We start from the raw sequence: 18299 nt of genomic DNA on the forward strand, positions 1-18299 counted from the left end.
GTACGTGGCACATGGGAGGTTGGGGCCCGATACAGGCTTTGCATGGAGGACCCATAAGCTTCAGGTTGTTCGACAGAGGTCAGTGCAGATTCTGCAGTTCAGACAACCACCACTAGTGATCAGGTAACTTTATTATAAGAGAGGACATGCGGGCGTCGTGGCCCCAAACAGAGGAGGGGAGTGATTATTTCTTTTCCACTTTGGACACAAAGTTCTGGATGTCACGGGCAAGAAGTTCAGGCTCCTCGAAGGCGGCAAAATGTCCTCCACGCGGCATGTAGGTGTAAGTGACAATGTTCCTATATTTATCTTTAGCCAATACCCTGGGGGCATGAAGCAACTCACAGGGGAAGGCAGCAATGCCAGTGGGCACATATACAGGGGTCCTAGAAGAAAGAGAGACATTATATAATTAAATATGTAGAGCTGGTATAACCTGGGTATCTCCCTGTATATAGTGATATGGACCGTGCCGGTATAACCTGGGTATCTCCTGTATATAATTATATATGTACAGCTGGTATAAGTTATACATCTCCTGTATATAGTGATATGGTCCGTGCCGGTATAACCTGGGTATCATCTGTATATAATTATATATGTACAGCTGGTATAAATTCTACATCTCCCTGTATATAGTGATATTGACCATGCTAGTATAACCTGGTAGCTCCTGAATATAATTACATATGTACAGCTGGTATCAGTTCATATATCCTGTATATAGTGATCTGGACCATGCCGGTATAACCTGGGTATCATCTGTACATAATTATGTGACCGCCACCAACTGGTTTGATAATTTACCTTGCTGTTGGAGACGTTTGGAATTCTCGAGTGAAATTCTCCTTGTAGAATCTCATAGAAGATGTAACGGATCCAGTTACCCAGTAGATCATCACGTTAGTAAGAAGATCGTCCATGGAATAGTTCCTGTGATAACAACATGACAGAGCAGTCAGTTTTCTGACACATGTACCGATTTCTCCTTCACACGGGCTCAGGCAGTACAGTACAAGCATCGCTCTATTATTACCCCTCCACCCTACTAGTTATGATGACAATAGTTTTTCAGCAGGAAGGAAAAGGAGATTTCTTTCTACAGGTGTTAATTTATGCTGACATCTAGTGGCCAATATGAAAAATGCAACTTTACTATCCATTTAGAAATTAAAAGTAAAGATGCCCAAACATGTTGGATGCAAGGCTGTCGAAAGTGTGATTATAACTGGCTGCTGTGGATACAAGGTGTGATACAGGGGGCATGGAGGCTTCAGTACCCTGTTGTACCACCTCTAGCTTGGATACAAAATGTGATACAGGCAGGCATGGAGGCTCTAGTGACCTGTTGCACCGCCTCTAGCTTGGATACAGGATGTGATATGGGGTGGGGGGCTTGGAGGCTCTAGTACCCTGTCGTACTGCCTCTAGCTTGGATACAAGATGTGATACGGGCGGGCATGGAGGCATACAGATTCTGTATGGTATCCTGCAGTATATCGCTCCACATTTGCTGTAACTGAGCCTCTAGATTGTACAAAATCATCGGCTGTGACAGTTGGCATCCCAGATGGTCCCATACATGTTCTATTGGCAATAAATCTGGTGACCGGGCAGCCATGGCAGTGTGACAATGTTGTGGGGGCTTCCTGTGACCCCCTTGTGTGCGGCCGGGCATTATCCTGCTGGAAGTCGCCATGAGAGGAACACATGTGGCTGCAGGATGTCCTGAACATTTCGCTGAGCTGTCATTGTCCCTCGTACCACTACTAGGGAGACCGACTGTCGTATGCAATGCCCCCCAGACTATCACACCAGCAGGGGGCAGTGTGCCACTCCACAACAAAGGCAGGATTAATGTTCTCACCCCGAGGTCTCCAGACACAAAATATTTCAGACAGACGCAGGGATGTAATAGTAGCACCACCTGTCTCTGGATAGCGGACAACAAAACGGTTGGAGCTGCTGGTGCTTGTCGGAAGATCAGAAGCTCCACTCTACTGGCGGTCTGTAGGGGCGTCCTGAGCCTGGTCACCTTGTGTGCCCCCATCAACTGGTCATAACACCTCCTAACAGTCTGGTCAGACGCTCCTCTCTACTGGTGGTCGGTAGGGGCGCCCTGAGCCTGGTCACCTTGTGTGCCCTCACACATCCACCGGTCCCAAACCTCCTAACAGTCTGGTCAGACGCTCCTCTCTACTGGTGGTCTGTGGGGGGCGTCCAGAGCCCGGTCACCTTGTGTGCCCTCACACATTCATTGGTCCCAACACCCCCTAATAGTCTGGTCAAAACGGCCGGCGGGGGACAGTTCATCAATACGACCATCCAGCTTCTCACATCGCAATAATGCGCCCCTCTCAGACTCTGGTAACGGGGTGAAATCTCTTCTCTGCGTCGTAGAGGCGTCTAGTGGTCAACAAGCAGAAGAAGAGGTCACTACACACAAGGAGCCTCCGGGAGCCTCTTATAGGCCAAGGAGGGGGAACCACTTTTAGGGTCTCCAGTGACAAGACCGTTTATCTAATCACCACAACGCTCATCATTTACATGAGAAGGAACTGCAGGACGAGTTTTGCAGCAAAATGACAACTTCTAGGGACTGGGTATGTAAGTGTAAGGACTTTAGATATTCCTTAGTTCTGACCTCTGCAGGCCTCCATCCTCTAGTTGTCTGAAGTCTGGATCGGTCCATGTAGAGAACTTCTCCAAAATGTATGCAGCAAGACCAGCAGGGGAGTCATTCAAAGCAGAGCCTGGTGAGGGAGAAGAGAACATCAGCTGGTCATATAAGATAGACAAGAGGTCCCATTACAGCCATTCTGACAGCAGCACCCCTGTGGGGTGGCTTGATAGACTGCCTGTCAAATAGCAGTATGACTTAATGTTATAGCATTACGTCATACTGCAGGAGTGTTTAAAGCATCACATGTTGTAGTCCCCCCAGGGGGACTTTAAAGTTAGAAAAAAAAAAGTTATAAAAAAACTTTAAATCACCCCCCTTCTGCCATATCTATTATTAAAAAATCTAAATCATAAAAAAAATTATGTATTTGGTATCACCACGTCCATAAAAGTCCGATCTATCAAAGTAGCCCATTATTTTTCTCACACGGTGAACGTCGTTTGAAAAAAAAAATAAAGAACACCAGAAATGCACTTTTTTAGTTACCCTCTATCCCAGAAAAAGCGCAATAGAAAGTGATCAAAAAGTCGCATGTACTCTAAATTGGTACTAACGAAAACTACAGAACATTCCGCAAAAAATGAGCCCTCGCTCAACTACGTCGACGGAAAAATAAAAAAAAGTTATTGAGCGCACAAAATGACCACAGAAAATAATTGAGGGAAAAAACAAAACAAAAACAAAATAAACCTATTACAGGTTTGGTATCGTAGTGATTGTACCGACCCATAGAATAAAGTTATCATGTCGCGTTTGTTGCAGTTTGTGCGCCGTAGAAGCAAAACGCACCGAAGGATGTCGTAATTTCGTTTTTCTTTTCATTTTATTCCACTTAGAATTTTTAAAACGTTTTTAGTACATTATATGGTACAGTGAATGGCACCATTGAAAAATACAACCCGTCCCGCAAAAACAGTCCTCATACAGCGACGTCGATGGATAAATAAAGGAGTTACGATTTTTTTGGAATAGGGGAGGAAAAAATGAAAATGGAAAAAGAAAAAAGGGCTGCGTCATTAAGAGGCTATGGAGCCTTCCTCTCTGTTGCATCCCATTGCATGAAAACGCGGTTTTCGTGCGATGCAACTTTGACAGTAGGAAATCCTACAGTCAAAGCCGTAAACTAAGCCTTAGCTGAAGAAAAAAAACACATACATCACCTAGGAAGCGCTGTCCGGCTCCGGCCCGTCTTCTCTCCTTCAGCATCTCTTCTGGCCAGGGATTGGAAAATCCCCGCCTCCAGGAAGCGCTGGCTCTGATTGGCTGAGCCGGCGCCCCAGCCAGTGCTGGATGCACCAATCACAGCCATTCATTGAATTGCTCAGCCAATCAGAGCAGTCTCTTGCTGGAGGCGGGATCTTCAATACACGATACCAGCAAAAGATCGTCTGTAGGGGATTACAAGTGCCAGGAAGCCTGCAGGAGCTCCGGAAGGGAACGGCAGGGACCCGGACAGCGCCTGCTAGGTGAGTATTGCTTTTTTTCCCTCTCACAGATAGTGTAGCTATGGCGTTTAATACTGCCAATAACACGGTACCAAGTTGTGCCCATTTATTTCAATGGGTGATTCAGGGCTGAAAACCGCTAAAGATAGAATACGCATCGCTGTCAAAGTGCAGGGTTTTGACGCTTGTGTGAGCAGCCCTATTGAAATGAATGGGAGCTTTGTACAGCGTTTAGCGCAGCGCTGCAAAAGCAGCGCTAATCGCCATACAAAAACGCCCGTGTGAGGGAGGCCTTAGTTGACTGGCAGAATCTTAGTTTATTTAATTAATTTTTCCTACAAGGAAACACAGCACAACAGCAGCAGGAGCTTCGCACGCTCTTTATTTACCCTTTAAAGAAAAAAAAAAAAAAAAGAGAAAACCAAAGTTGCCCAAAGCAACCAATCACAGCGCAGCTTTCATTTCTGAAACTCCTCTGGTAAAATGAAAGCTGCACGCCGATTGGTTGCTATGGGCAGCAAAGACAGCGAGATAACCTCTTAACCCCTTAGTGACCGCCCATACGCCTGTAGTGGTCTGATAAAAGGCATTACATAGCGCTGTTTAGCTGTGGGGAGCGGTAATATAATAACCGGCCCCTGGGAGTTTAAGCGGAGTCATTTTGCAGAGCAGATGCAGGTAACCTAGCAGTCATTTATTCAGCTGCACAGGTTAGAAAAATGCTTATAAACTCAGATGAGGCAGGTAGCCTAGCAACCAGATAGGTTGTGATTGGCTGGAAACAAACTGGTCAGGTGACAGAGGTGATAAATAGCCGGACGAGGGTCGCAGGAGGAGAACAGTAAAAGAGAAGCATCAGTAAAGAGTGCCAGGCAGTAAAAAGAGAGCACGCCAGGCAGAAAAGAAAGTGACAGGCAGGAGAGAGAAGTGGGGGGAGACAGACAAGCAGGAGCAAGAGAACGAGAGAAACAAGAGAAAAATCTGAGAAACTGTAACAGAGAAGGAGAGACAGCTTTGACAGTGAGTAGAGGAAAAATAAAAGATGTAAATATGAAGAGAGGGAGATAAAGAAATATAGAGAAATAAATACAAAGAAGGATAGAGAGAAAAGAAGTCCAGCGTAATCTCCAAGTGTATAAATGAGTTAGACAGGTGGCTACATTGTTGCAACTTGTGTATCATTTCTAATTCACTGAGTGTGTTGGAGGACATTGCCTCATCTCACTGCTAGATTTAAGAAGAACACTACGGATGAGCTAAGGCACTACTCACTCGAGTAATGTGCTTTAGACGAGTATCTCTCTGCTTGTCCCTGAAGATTCGGGAGCCGCCGCAGCTGACAGGTGAGTTGCGGCGGGGAGCGGGGGAGAGCAGGCGGAAGAGAGGGAAAGGGGAGATCTCCCCTCCGTTCCTCCCCGCAGCTCCCCACTCCGCAGCGGCCCCCGAATCTTTATGGACAAGCAGGGAGATACTCGGCTAAGGCACATTACTCGAACGAGTAGTGCTTTAGCGAGTATACTCGCTGATCCCTAAAGAACACCGTGTTTACAACAAGTTAAGCAAAATATCTGTCTCCGTGTGTTATTCAGCACCTCACTACTATACATTATGCCCAGCTTCATAGGCAATATAATAAACTGCTATACTGAAGTATCGCAGTAGATTATAAGAATGACAAAAAGTGGTGATATTCAAGTCCCCTAGTGGGATAAAGATAAAAAGAAAAAAAAAAAAAAAAGTCAAAACCCCGCCTTTTCACCTTTACTATGGAATAAAATATTATATATGTTCCCTAAAATTGGATTAATAAAGACTAGAGTTCATGCTGCAAAAAACAACAAGCCCTCGTGGAGCTCCATCGATGGAAAAACTAAAAACATTATGGCTATAGAAATGTGATGATAAAAACAACTTAAAACTTTCTTGGTCATTAAGGTGCAAACATCACTAAAGGGTTAAATGAGTTTTTCCCACTAATGACATTTATTCCCTAGGTGCAGTGGTCGGTATCGCTAGGAGTCCCAGTGGTCAGACATTTATCCCCTAGGGAATAAAGGTCATTAATGTCAAAACCCCTTTATTTTTAATTCCTCTTTATTCTCAAAACAGCTGCTTGCTGTCAGTGAATGGCAAAAATTCCAGTTCACATCCATTGTCTTGACCCAGTCCTGCTGGCACCACTGAGCATTTGTTTCAATGTATCGATGCATGTAGGACCCCCAATGGTTGGAGATTGATGCTGCTGATGTGCTCAGATAAAAGAGGATTATCTGATACATTGAAACAAACCTCCAGCTTTGAGAAGTATTAGACCTGGACGGGTCTTCAGCTTCTAGATATAAACAAGAATGTTACCCCCGAGGAAACGCTGTAATCCTGCATAATTCTGTGTAGTTGCCTCCATTCAGAGGACTCTTTACCAACAGTGTCCGGTTTGGTGGCTTGAATGTGGAGGTACCCCGACTCTCGCATTACGGCATACCACGACTTCTCGAAGTACGGGAAGTAACGTTTAACGTCTTCTCTTGTGAAGCCGACAAGCCAAGGCAGATGACGCCCAAGAAGCATACAAAGAAGCACCTTGAGTCCTCTATTTCTGATCAAGACCATATTGAGGTGGAGGCCCTTCACCGACCTGAGAAAGAGAGGAGATGGAATAAGACGCCTTACAGGTGTAAGAACCACGCTACAGAGCGCGAGCAACACCGCGCCGCTTACAGGAGACCTCAGTGCAGGCCAACCCCTAGTAAAGAACAGCTTTACATCTTCCACAATGCACTACAGCTGCACAGGCCTTGTACAGACCCTGAACAGGCAGGGGGTGACAATGAGAGGTCAGTCCCAGGTAAGAGAAGTATTTGTACAGTGACGGACCATGCAATATGGGGCCACACTGATACTTCTCCACCCCTCCACAGACCTTGGGGCCAGCGATTTCTCCATTCAGCCCCTGACAACTTACTGCGGTTTCATCTGTGACAACACTGTGGTGATTAGACTCCCCCAGTCTCCTCCTTGCAGGTAGAACTCACTAAATCCCAGTCTCAGCATCAGTTTGTAGAAGATGCGAGCGGCTGCAGCAGCATCGAAACCTGAGGGCGATATCATAACATATAAAAATACTTATACCGTATGAGGTCATATACATAATAACATAGTATAATGCATATATGATACCGTAGGATATAGATGTAATATAATATAGTGTATGATAGTACAAACTACTAACAACCACTTGTCAGTCTGTCCGTATGTTTGTGAGTTGAACTCAGAGCCTGACAGCACCTGTGAATGCCAGTTACCGGCTCTTAGCTCCGCCCCCTGATCACACGACATCATTACAGGTCCTTTATCCTCATTGTGTACCGAATGAGGGATTATGTGCGGGCTACATCCCCCACAAACCCCTGCAGACTCGGTTGCTATGGATACAACAGTACTCAGTCTGGCGGTTTGTATATTGTGAGACAGCTGCACACCTGTGTGGAGACTCCAAGAAATAACCACTCTCAAGTGTCCACATACATAACTGGTGGTGCATACTGTCCAACATTGAAGCATAGTCCTTCCCCCGCTATCTTCACATCTCCTGAACGTGATATCCTGTCGGTTCAAGTACTAATGCTGCCGACACCAGTCCAGCCTTCATCTAATTGTCAACCGTTGTCCAGTGTTGTAACAAACAGTTCCTGTCGTGCAAACATGTCACCACAGAGGGTTCAACGCCGCCATGAAGCGAATGCATCTAACATGACACAGTGACAAGCCACGATTTCACCTCAGCGAGCAGCAGAAGTTCCTAAATCTCGTGCAGCAGATATGCGAAAGCTACAAGCCAACATGTCTCCTCAGCGAGCTGCTAAAGTTCGTAAATCACATGCAGCTCATATGCGAAAGCAATGTAGCAGGTGTGTGTGTGTGTGTGTGTGTGTGTGTGTGTGGGGTGCATGTAGCAGCGCTGTGTGGCACATTGCGCCACCAGAAACACTAGTACTATATAGTTTCCTAATAATTACTAGTACGGTAGGTTTAATACACAGTACTGTGCAAATGGTTTAGGCAGGGGAGGAAAAAAAAAAATGGCACACCATAAGAACTCTTTCAAAAATAGAAGAGTTAATAGTTTATTTTTATCCGTTAGTGACCGAACAAAACAGAAGCCTAAATCACATCAATATTTGTCTTCAAAACAGCCTCAGCTCAGAACTGGCAGCAACCAGTGGGACCCAGCTGCACCCATCTACCGTTCGGAGAAGTGTGGCCAGAAGTGGTCCTTGTGGAAGAATTGCTGCCAAAATGCCAAACCTTCACGCCCCTAACCACACCCGACCACCCCCTCCCCTTTTGGTAGGGGTGCCGCAGCGTAAAAATAATTTTCCCAGGAGTGCCCCGAGGTTGGGAAACACTGTGCTATACCATCAGGAAGGCGTCTGATTGGCTCCAAATTTATTATGCAGCAAGACAACGACCCCCAACATCCAGCCATCTTTAGCATAAGGCTCTGGGATATTTGGGTATGCATTGTATGTGTTAGTTCACGGACAGCACACGCACCCAGCTATACACACTGCCGTTCTTTCCACACAGACCAATGATGTGCGTGAAGCAAACTTATTGCATGTCCCATTCTTGTCTGTATTATGGACGAGAATTAGGACATGCAAATGCATGTAAATGAGGGCCTTCTGTATATCAGCCAGGACATGGACAGGTGTCAGTGTGGTGCCCAATGCGAGTTGTGCCAGAATCTGGGACTACATGAAGAGACAGAAGGATTGGAGCGAGCCGACATCCACAGAAGATCTGTCCTTAGCCCTCCAAGATGTCTGGAACAACCTCCCTGCAAAGTTCCTTCAAAAACTGTGTGCAAGTATACCGAGAAGAACTGATGCTGTAGTGAAAGCAAAGGGCGTCACACCAAATACTGATGGGATTACATTTCTCTTTTCTTCACTCACTTTGTATTTTGTAAGCTGACAACAATAAACACTTCTATGATGTATGTGATATAATCTGCTGTGCCACATCCTGTGATCTAATAGAGTGTATGATACAAGTAATAGTATTCATCTATCATTTGTCCTTTCCAGAGGGGTCATTGGCGTAAGGACATTGCGGTGACTCCGCCCTCTACAGTGACCCCTCCCCTCCGTACCTTTCTTGTGTGGCGCTTCGGAGAAGCCGTATCCTGGAATAGAGGGACAGATGACCTCAAATGTGACGCTGGGGTCCAGTCCGTGCTTCCCGGGTTCTGTCAGCAGCGGGATTATGCGGTAGAATTCATATACAGAGCCGGGCCAGCCATGGACCATGAGGAGGGGGACGGCCTTCTGGCCGGGCTGAAGGTGCGGGGGCTTCACATGGAGAAAATGGACGTCCAGACCTGCAGGAACCAAATAAGATGTTACAAAGAGTCACGAATTGACATCTATGAAGACCCGATGTTTTTCTCATTCTCTGGGGGAAAAGGGGCGGTGATCTGATTTAGATAACCCCTTCTGCTTTCTGAGGACCCCTAGGAGATCATTTGATTTCGGTTTCACGGGGTGCTGCAGCTGTCGGAAAGAAAAGCATTATGTGGCGCTCTTTGATAAACGTATGCATCCGAACCAGAAAGCTGCATATATGTCATATAATAATCCTGTATATAGTATAGTGGCATGCCGTAAGAATATAGTAGTGTAGGATATAATCCAAGTAATATAATATACTGTATTACATTATATATACACAGTATATATGTAATATATATCATTATCATATAATATATGCAATAGTATAGTGTATTGTATGATACATATGTAAATTAATAGTCTATCGCACAGAAATTATATTGAATTATAATATACTGTATGATATAAGACATAATATACTGCATGATGCATGTAAGATATATGTAATATATTGTATGATGTAAAGTATCTGTAATATAATATACTGCGTGATGCAAGATATCTGTAATAGAATATATTGTATGATGTAAGATATATGTAATATATTGTATGATGTAAGGCATCTGTAATATATTGTATGATGCATCATATAGTATATTATATCTTGCAAGATATATATTGAATGATGTAAGATATAATATACAGTACGATACATGTAATATATATACTGTATGATGCAAGATATATATAAGTTCTTAACTCTCAACCACTGTAGAACTTGCCTTCGATGTTGGTCTTGTAGTGCGGGTATCTATTGATGGTCTCCACCTGCTTGCCCCAGTCAAACGTGTTCCTCCAGTAGGAGACGATCTTCTGGAGCTCCGTCCCTGGAAAGCCATAATGGAACTGTGAATCCTCGAGAGGGGTAACGTAGCGGGTCCGATCCAGACGTTCATGGAGATCCTGGAGATCACAAAGCAGTCAGCACATTAACTTATGCATGATGAGCCCACCTGGTGTGGAACCTCTGTCTAATGACACCAGTCCTGCTCACACAGCTGAGGGTTTGTTACACTGTATCAGTGCATACAATCCCTAGTGAGGTAAACACATCAGCAGCACAAATCTCTCTTCTGTCCTGATCGTTTTTTACAATGTATTAGCGCAAGTAACATGTATCCGTTTGGAGTCCACAGAGAATCGTCTAGAGTGATACACTGTAACAACCCATCAGCTACGAAAAGTGATTCGGACATCATTTTTCAGTGGCATCACTAATGAGCAGCACGATACATGACCAGTTACCCCCGAATTTTCCCTGGTACCTTAATATCGTCCTCAGACACCTCGATGCGGAACGGTCTCACACTGGTGTCCTCAGTCTTCTGGGGCTTCACCCCGGCACCCCACCACCCGTCCCCCATGTCTATGGTTCGCTTTCTACGTCTACATAGCAGCCAGCAAAGTACAGCACCGCCAACCCCGACCGGAACCAGAGCGCTGTGCGGCCAGTGGTCATTGAACGCCGACCTGCGGGAAAAAGAATCACATATTAGTCAACTATGCTTTCTCTTCCTCCTAGGACAATGGAGAGGAGCAGAAGCCGTCCAAAGTGGTCTCCGTTTGACACGTTAATGTCTAGGATTCCATCTGAATACATTTTTGACGGTTCAGACAGTACCCCAAGATGGAAATATGTAGTGTGTGAAATGGCTAACTCAGTGATATGCCACTAATAGAGGCATACCAAGCGACTGCTGGGGACCCATGGGGCAGAGGAGCCCAGAGTAAGATTGCCCGACTCAAGCAATAAGCTAGTCGGGTTCACATACAGGGTGCAATTACTATGGGTAGCCACTGAGAGGTGCACTGGGGGTAGCAGCAAGCTTGGGAGAGTGTGCAGTGACAATTTATGGCTGGAAGAAGTCTTCATGGCGATCTGGGCCCAGTTACAGAAAAGAAAAGACAAAAACGGATATCACCAGAGGCTCAGTGGGGGTAACTGCACTATAATCACTGTGTAGGACTCTTATCTGACTATTATATGGTGACTGCACAATTACAGGTATACTGGAGCTTAGCTGCTCTATGTAATCTGTCATGTTACAAAAGTTGTTTTAAAGTTACGCTGTAGAGATGAGCGAGCGTGCTCGGTTAAGGAAATTACTTGAGCGAGAATCCGCATTTTCGAGTAACTGCCTGCTCGTCCGAAAAGATTTGGGGGGGGGGGGGGGGGGCGGCAGGGACGAGTGGTGGGAGCGAGCGATCTCCCCCCCCCCCCCGTTCCCCCCGCTCTCACCCGCCGCCGTCCGAATCTTTTCAGGTGAGCAGGCAGTTACTCGAAAATGAGTGAGCGGGGGAAGAGGGAGAGAGAGATCTCCCCTCCGTTCCTCCCCGCCGGCACCTGAATCTTTAGAGACTAGCGGGCAGGTACTTGAATAAGGCACTACTTGCTCGAGTAGTTTGCCTTATCGAGTATGCTCGCTCAGCTCTAGTTATTACATGGTATGTTAGGCTGAAGAGAGACAATGTCCATCTAGTTCAACCTGATTCAACCCCCCTTGTTGATCCAGAGGAAGAAAAAAAAAAAAACACGAGGCAAAAGCCAATTTAGCCCATTTGGGGGAAAAATTCTTTCACAACTCCATAATGGCAGTCAGAATATTCCCTGGATCAACGTTTTGAAAATTCCTTCCTGACACCAAGGCCCGGATGAATAACCTCACTGGTTATTTAGTATATCGGTCTCAACCGTGGGTATAAACCGATCATGGCAGAGATCCTTGTATCGTCCCCTGATGTATTTATACATAGTTATTTGGTCACCCCTTAGCCATCTTTTTACCAGGACGAATAATACCAACTTTGATAGCCTCTCTGGGTATTCCAGTCCCATCATTCTGTTTAATAATTTAGTTGCCCCTCAAGCACTGTAACATCTTTCCTGAGCACCGGTGACCAGAACTGTGCGCAGTATTCCATGTGAGGCCTGACAAGTGCCTTATATAATGGGAGGATAATGTTCTCGTCCTTCGCCCCTATACCTCTTTTAATGCACCCCAAGACTTTATTAGCTTTTGCAGCAGCTGACTGGCCTTGGTTACTCCTGTTTAGTCTACAGCCCACTAGTACCCCCAGGTCTTTTTCCATATCACTTTTCCTAGCAGTACCCCATTTAGTGTATATTGGTGACATCCGTTTCTCCTGCCCATCTGCATAACCTTACATTTATCCACATTGAACTTCATTTGCATTTTTCTGCCCAAGTCCCCAGCTTATCTCGGTCCACTTACAGCTGTATATTGTCCTCCATTGTATTAATTACCGTGTATAATTTTGTGTCATCTGTAAATATTGCCATTTTCTGTGTAGCCCCTCTATCAGGTCAGTAATAAATATATTGAACAGAATGGGGCCCAATACTGAACCCTGTGGCACCCCACTAGCAACGGTGGCCCAATGAGTATGAATCATTTATTACCACCCTCTGCTTTCTATCTCTGAGACAGTTCCTTACCCATAGACACACATTTTCGCCCAGTCCCAGTTGTATCATTTTATATATTAACCTATTATGTGGCACGGTGTCAAATGCTTTAGAAAAATCCAGATATACGAGAGCAATAGACTTTCCCAGGTCCAGCTTAGAGCTTACTTCATTATAGAATGTGAGCAAACTGGTCTGACATAATCGACCCCTCACGAAGCCATGCTGATGAGGAGTTAATCCGTTGTTCTCCTTGAGGTATTCGAGAATGGCGTCTCTCAGAAACCCCTTGAATATTTTTTTTCCCCAATTATTGAAGTGAGACTTACTGGCCTGTAGTCACCAGGCTTTCTTCTTGACCCCTTTTGTATATTGGAACCACATTGGCAATACGCCAATCCAGTGGTGATAACCGATCCTCAATAGAGTCCTTAAATATAAGAAATAGCAGTATCTATCACATCACTTAATTCCCTTAGAACCCATAGGTGTATTCCATCTGGGCCCGGCGATTTGTTGTTTTTAATCTCTTTCAAATCGGCTCTGCATTGCCTCCTGCAGTAGGCAGGTGATATTTTGCGCATCTCGTGTGACATTTCTTTTTCCTTTGTGAATACACTTGAGAAAAAACTATTTGATAGATTTGCTTCCCCTACCTCTCATCATCTTCTAGGATTTCTCCTGCATTATTTGTTAAACACCCTAAGCGCAATGACAGTGATATCATCCCAGGTCCTAAACCAGCAGCCGTGTGCTTACAACTCCAATCCCTTCCACTATATTAGATCAGTAAGTGACGCCACCAGAAACACTGGTACTAGAATTTTCTAATAATTACTAGTTATTTGTTAAAGGGCCAGCGCTCTCATTGCAAATCCGTTTACCATTTATATAATTGAAAACTAGTTTAGGGTTATTTTTGCTCACTTTGGCAATCAGTCCCTCTGCCTCCTCCTTGGCATTTTTGATCTTTTCCTTACATAATTTGTTTTTTCCCCCTGTATGATTTTAGAACTTTTTTGCTGCCTTCTTGTTTTAATAATTTAAAGTTTCTTTTTTTCCACTTATTGCCCCCCTTAGAGTCTTGTTGAGCCACATTGGTTTCCTTCTACTTGTAGTTCTTTTATTTATGAAAGATATGAACTGCTCACATGAGGTGATTAGGAGGTTTTTAAACTTCTCCCATTTGTCGCCTGTACTGATATTTTTGAGGATGTTGTCCCAATTAATGTTCCCAAGATTAATTCTGAGCTGATCAAATTTTGCTTTACTAAGGGTGCATTCACACGAACATATATCGGCTTGGTTTTCACGCCGAGCCGATATACGTCGTCCTCATGTGCAAGGGTGGAAGAGCCAGGAGCAGGAACTGACCTCCCGCCCCCTCTCCACCCCTCTGCACTATTTGCAATTAAAGGAGCCAGGGCTAAGTTCTGGGAATTAGCCCCACCCACACCCCGCCTCTCCCCATTGCAAATAGTGCAGAGGGGCGGAGAGGAGACAGAGAGGGGGCGGGAGCTCAGTTCCTGCTCCTGGCTCTTCCATCCTCCCCCCACTGCACATGAGGACGACGTATATCGGCTCGGCGTGAAAACCGAGCTGATATACGTTCGTGTGAATGCAGCCTAAAGTTTAGTTTATTTGTCGCTCCCTGATGAGGCTTCTTATTGAATAACAGCTGGAAGTTAATTATATTGTGGTCACTGTTCCCCAAGTGCCCCTCAACCTGCATTCCTGTGATTCTGTCCAGTTTGTTAGTTAATAATAAGTCCAGAGTGGCCCTCCCTCTAGTTGGCTCCCGTACAAGTTGGGTAAGGTAGTTATCTTTAATCGTTCTCAAGACCTTATCACCCTTGTGAGACTTGCAGGTTTCGTCTTCCCATATTACATCTGGATAATTAAAGTCCCCTATAATAATTACTTCATTGCGGTTTGACACCTCTTCTATTTGTCTTCTTGATATGTTTTCAGTTTCTTCTGTTATTTTTGGTGGCCTCTAATAAACCCCTATCAGGACTTTCTTATTTTTCCCTCCCTGTATTTCTACCCACAGAGATTCCACATGTTCATCTCCTGCCCCTATATCCTCCCGTAGCCTCGGCATTAAGTAGGATTTAACATACAGACCTATCCCTCCCCTTTTTGGTTGCCACGGTCTCTTATGAAGAGATTGTAACCCTGTGAATTGACCGCCATATTGCATTATCATCAAGCCATGTTTCCGTTATTCCTACTATATTGTAATTTTCTTCAGACATTTTCGCTTCAAGCTCACCCACTTTACTGATCAGACTTCTTGTGCTATTTATGGTCCTATTAGCTGTTTTATCAGTTCTAACTGTACTAACCCCACCCCCCCATTGACCCTCATTCCCAATACTTGGTCCCAGGTCACTGTCTACACTGTCTTCTCCCCTATTACTCTTTTTGCCCTCCCCCAAGTCCCTAGTTTAAATACTCCTACAGCCTTTTAGCCATCTTCTCCCCAAGCACAGCTTTATCCATCCCCATTGAGAAGCAGCCCATCCCTACGGTAGAGCCTGTAGCCAACAGCAAAGTCAGCCCAGTTCTCCAGAACCCCGAACCCCTCCTTCGTACACCAACTCCGGAGCCACTTATTTACCTCCCCAAGTTCCCGCTCCATTGACCATTGTAGTTGGGGCCAATGTGTACCATGACCTCTTTAGCTTCACCAGCCCCTCCCAGTAATCTGTCAACCCAATCCACGATGTGTCGAACTTGAGTGCCAGGAAGACAACTCCCCGTTCGAGGATCCCGGTCTTTGTGGCAGGAGATGTGGTTTCTCCTCCCCACCTCCTGATGTGGTAAACCGAATTGTCTTCACCTCTTGTGATCGTGTGCTCTAAGTGAAGGCGGCCGGCTTGGTCTGTTGGCCTAGTTTATATATTAATAGAGCCATATATGTTATATGTATATATTGGAGGTGGTAGACACCAGGGGGCCCCAGTTCTGAATCTTGCTTGGGGCCCGATTTCTATGTACTCTCTAGCCTAATTCTGTTTCTGGGTTTACAGCTCAGCATCAGGGGGGAGGGAAAGAACTCCGCCCCCAACATATCTAAAACACGCTATACAGGTTTTAAAAACTGTTGGATAAAGCTGCAGATTATTGCACCACTGACCTCTGTAAACATCTGCAGAACATCGCTCTGTCCCCTCTACCTCGTCAGATAGTGATATACCCTGCAGATTATTACATGACTGACATCTCTAGAGATCTGCAGAGCATCGCTCTGTCCCCTCTACCTCCTGACAGATAGTGATATACCCTGCAGATTATTACTCCACTAACCCTTCTAGAGATCTGCAGAACATCGCTCTGCCCTGATCTCATTCGTTCATGTTGCAGTCAGGGCACAATGTGGGGTTTCGGGGTCCCTACTCACCTGCCATTCTCCAGCACTTGTCGCCACATGTCGCTGCCTTCTGCCTGAGCACTTTGTTCTGTGTTCTCTGGGTTGGGGAACGTCTCCTCCTCTTCCTCCACCCTCACTGGGTGTGATCATTGATTTAGTACCTGCAGACTATCCCACCTATCATGTATTCACCTGCCAAAGTGCAAGTCACAGTTGACAGTTTTACCTGGTGTTCTCTTAAAGGGCCAGTAGCCCTATATGTGTCAGCATTGACGGATATGGGTGGATATGTCTCTGGAGCAGGGGTGTAGCTCTAAGGGTACAGAGGCGGCAGATGTACTCCTGCCCAATGTCTCCTCTGCCTCATGAGACACTAGGAACCTAAATATCCCATGGTAGTTGGGGCCCTGGGATTTTTGCACTTCTAGTCACTCACCCTAGTGCAGGGGTCCCCAACTCCAGTCCTCAGGGACCGCCAACAGGTCATGTTTTCAGGATATCCTATGGTAAGAACACCTCTGGTAATGCCTGAGGCACCAACAATAATTACATCACCTGTGCAATACTAAGGAAATCCTGAAGACATGGCCTGTTGGCGGTCCCTGAGGACTGGAGTTGGGGAACACTGCCCTAGCGAATGAGAAGATGGAACAATACCTCTGCAGCGCCACCCATTGGAAGGCTGCATTTCTGCAAGTCAATGTTAAACTTTTTTTTAAAAGTCTTGTAACAATGACTGAGAATTGTAAGCCAAAGTCAGAACCCATACACAGACAGCTGTTTCGGGGAGATTGCCCCTCATCAGTGTGCAGTAGCTTTTAGCTCAGGCTAGGTTCACACAGGGCGGAATTGCCGTGGAATGCCCGTGCCGACTTTCTGCATGGAAATTCCGCCCGCGTTTTTAATCCCAGGATTAGCCAGCAAAGTGAACGAGATTTGCAAAAATCTCATCCACACATTGTGGCCGATCCGTTGTGGCCAAGCCGCGTTGAAATTGACATGCAGTGCGGAAATCAAAGACGCATCATGTCAATTCTTTCTTCCTTTGCACCGCGGCCTCTCTCCTCTCAATCGGAAAAGATGGCCGCAGTGGAATGCAGGCGCAAAGATGCTCCAAAACCAACTGCTAAAGGCTGCGGGTTTTGAAGCTGCGCTTATCCCGCAGTTTTTTCCGTGCGGTCATTTCGCAGGATTTCGGTCTCGTGTGAACCCAGCCTAACAGTTCCCAGTCATTATTACAAGACTTGTTTAAAAGGTCTAACAGTGACTTGCAGTAATGCAGCCTTCCAATAGGTGGCACTGCAGAGGTAACTTTCATTTGCATATTTCCCAGAGGAGCACAGATGACCTTATTAATCTCCACACATATCTTCTGGGCGAGGAGAAACAATACTTTTCCTGATGCACCGCAGTGAAAAGCACTATAGTCAGCCTCTTCCCCAACAGAGAATGGTTGATAACAGGGAACAATAGAGTGCATATACCTTCACAGCAAATGAAGAAGACTGCAGACAACCTTAAGGCCCATTTAGACACAATGAATCTTGCTCAAAAGACATCGTTTGAGCGATATATAATCGTTGTGTGTATTCACACGGCAAGATGATCCCTCAAAATTCGCTCAAACAGCAGTTTGAGTGACAGTTTTGAGCGTTCACTTTGCATAAGTGTGTAAATGAAGCTCACGCTGTGTGCAGAAGACGAGCAGGACCACTATCTCCTGCATACAGCTGTTGTCTTCTCGGAGGGCTCTGCTGGTATATAGCTGAGCGCTCCGAGCGGGGTATGCAGAAGACAGCTGTAGCGCTGTCTTCTGCATACTCCTGCTGTGTTCTCCGGGTGGGATACTAGCTGAAACAATAGTATCAGCGGTATCCCGCTGAGAACTCAGCGTGCGGCACTGATACGGCTCATC

The 18299-nt window shown here is 45.5% G+C and overlaps 1 protein-coding gene across 1 annotated transcript; it reads right to left on the reverse strand.

Moving 5' to 3' along the window:
- Positions 1–113: 113 nt before the first annotated feature.
- LOC136620461 (epoxide hydrolase 1-like) lies at positions 114–16546 on the reverse strand. Its single transcript, XM_066595245.1, has 9 exons — positions 16415–16546; positions 10847–11051; positions 10304–10484; positions 9284–9511; positions 7091–7220; positions 6549–6763; positions 2645–2753; positions 808–933; positions 114–386 (listed from the first exon to the last, which is right to left on the reverse strand). The coding sequence occupies exons 1-9, from the start codon at positions 16441–16443 to the stop codon at positions 185–187; spliced, it is 1425 nt and encodes a 474-aa protein (XP_066451342.1). The 5' UTR covers positions 16444–16546; the 3' UTR covers positions 114–184.
- Positions 16547–18299: the final 1753 nt, after the last annotated feature.

The sequence above is a fragment of the Eleutherodactylus coqui genome, chromosome 3, assembly GCF_035609145.1.
Source record: "Eleutherodactylus coqui strain aEleCoq1 chromosome 3, aEleCoq1.hap1, whole genome shotgun sequence".
Taxonomy (NCBI): Eukaryota; Metazoa; Chordata; class Amphibia; order Anura; family Eleutherodactylidae; genus Eleutherodactylus; species Eleutherodactylus coqui.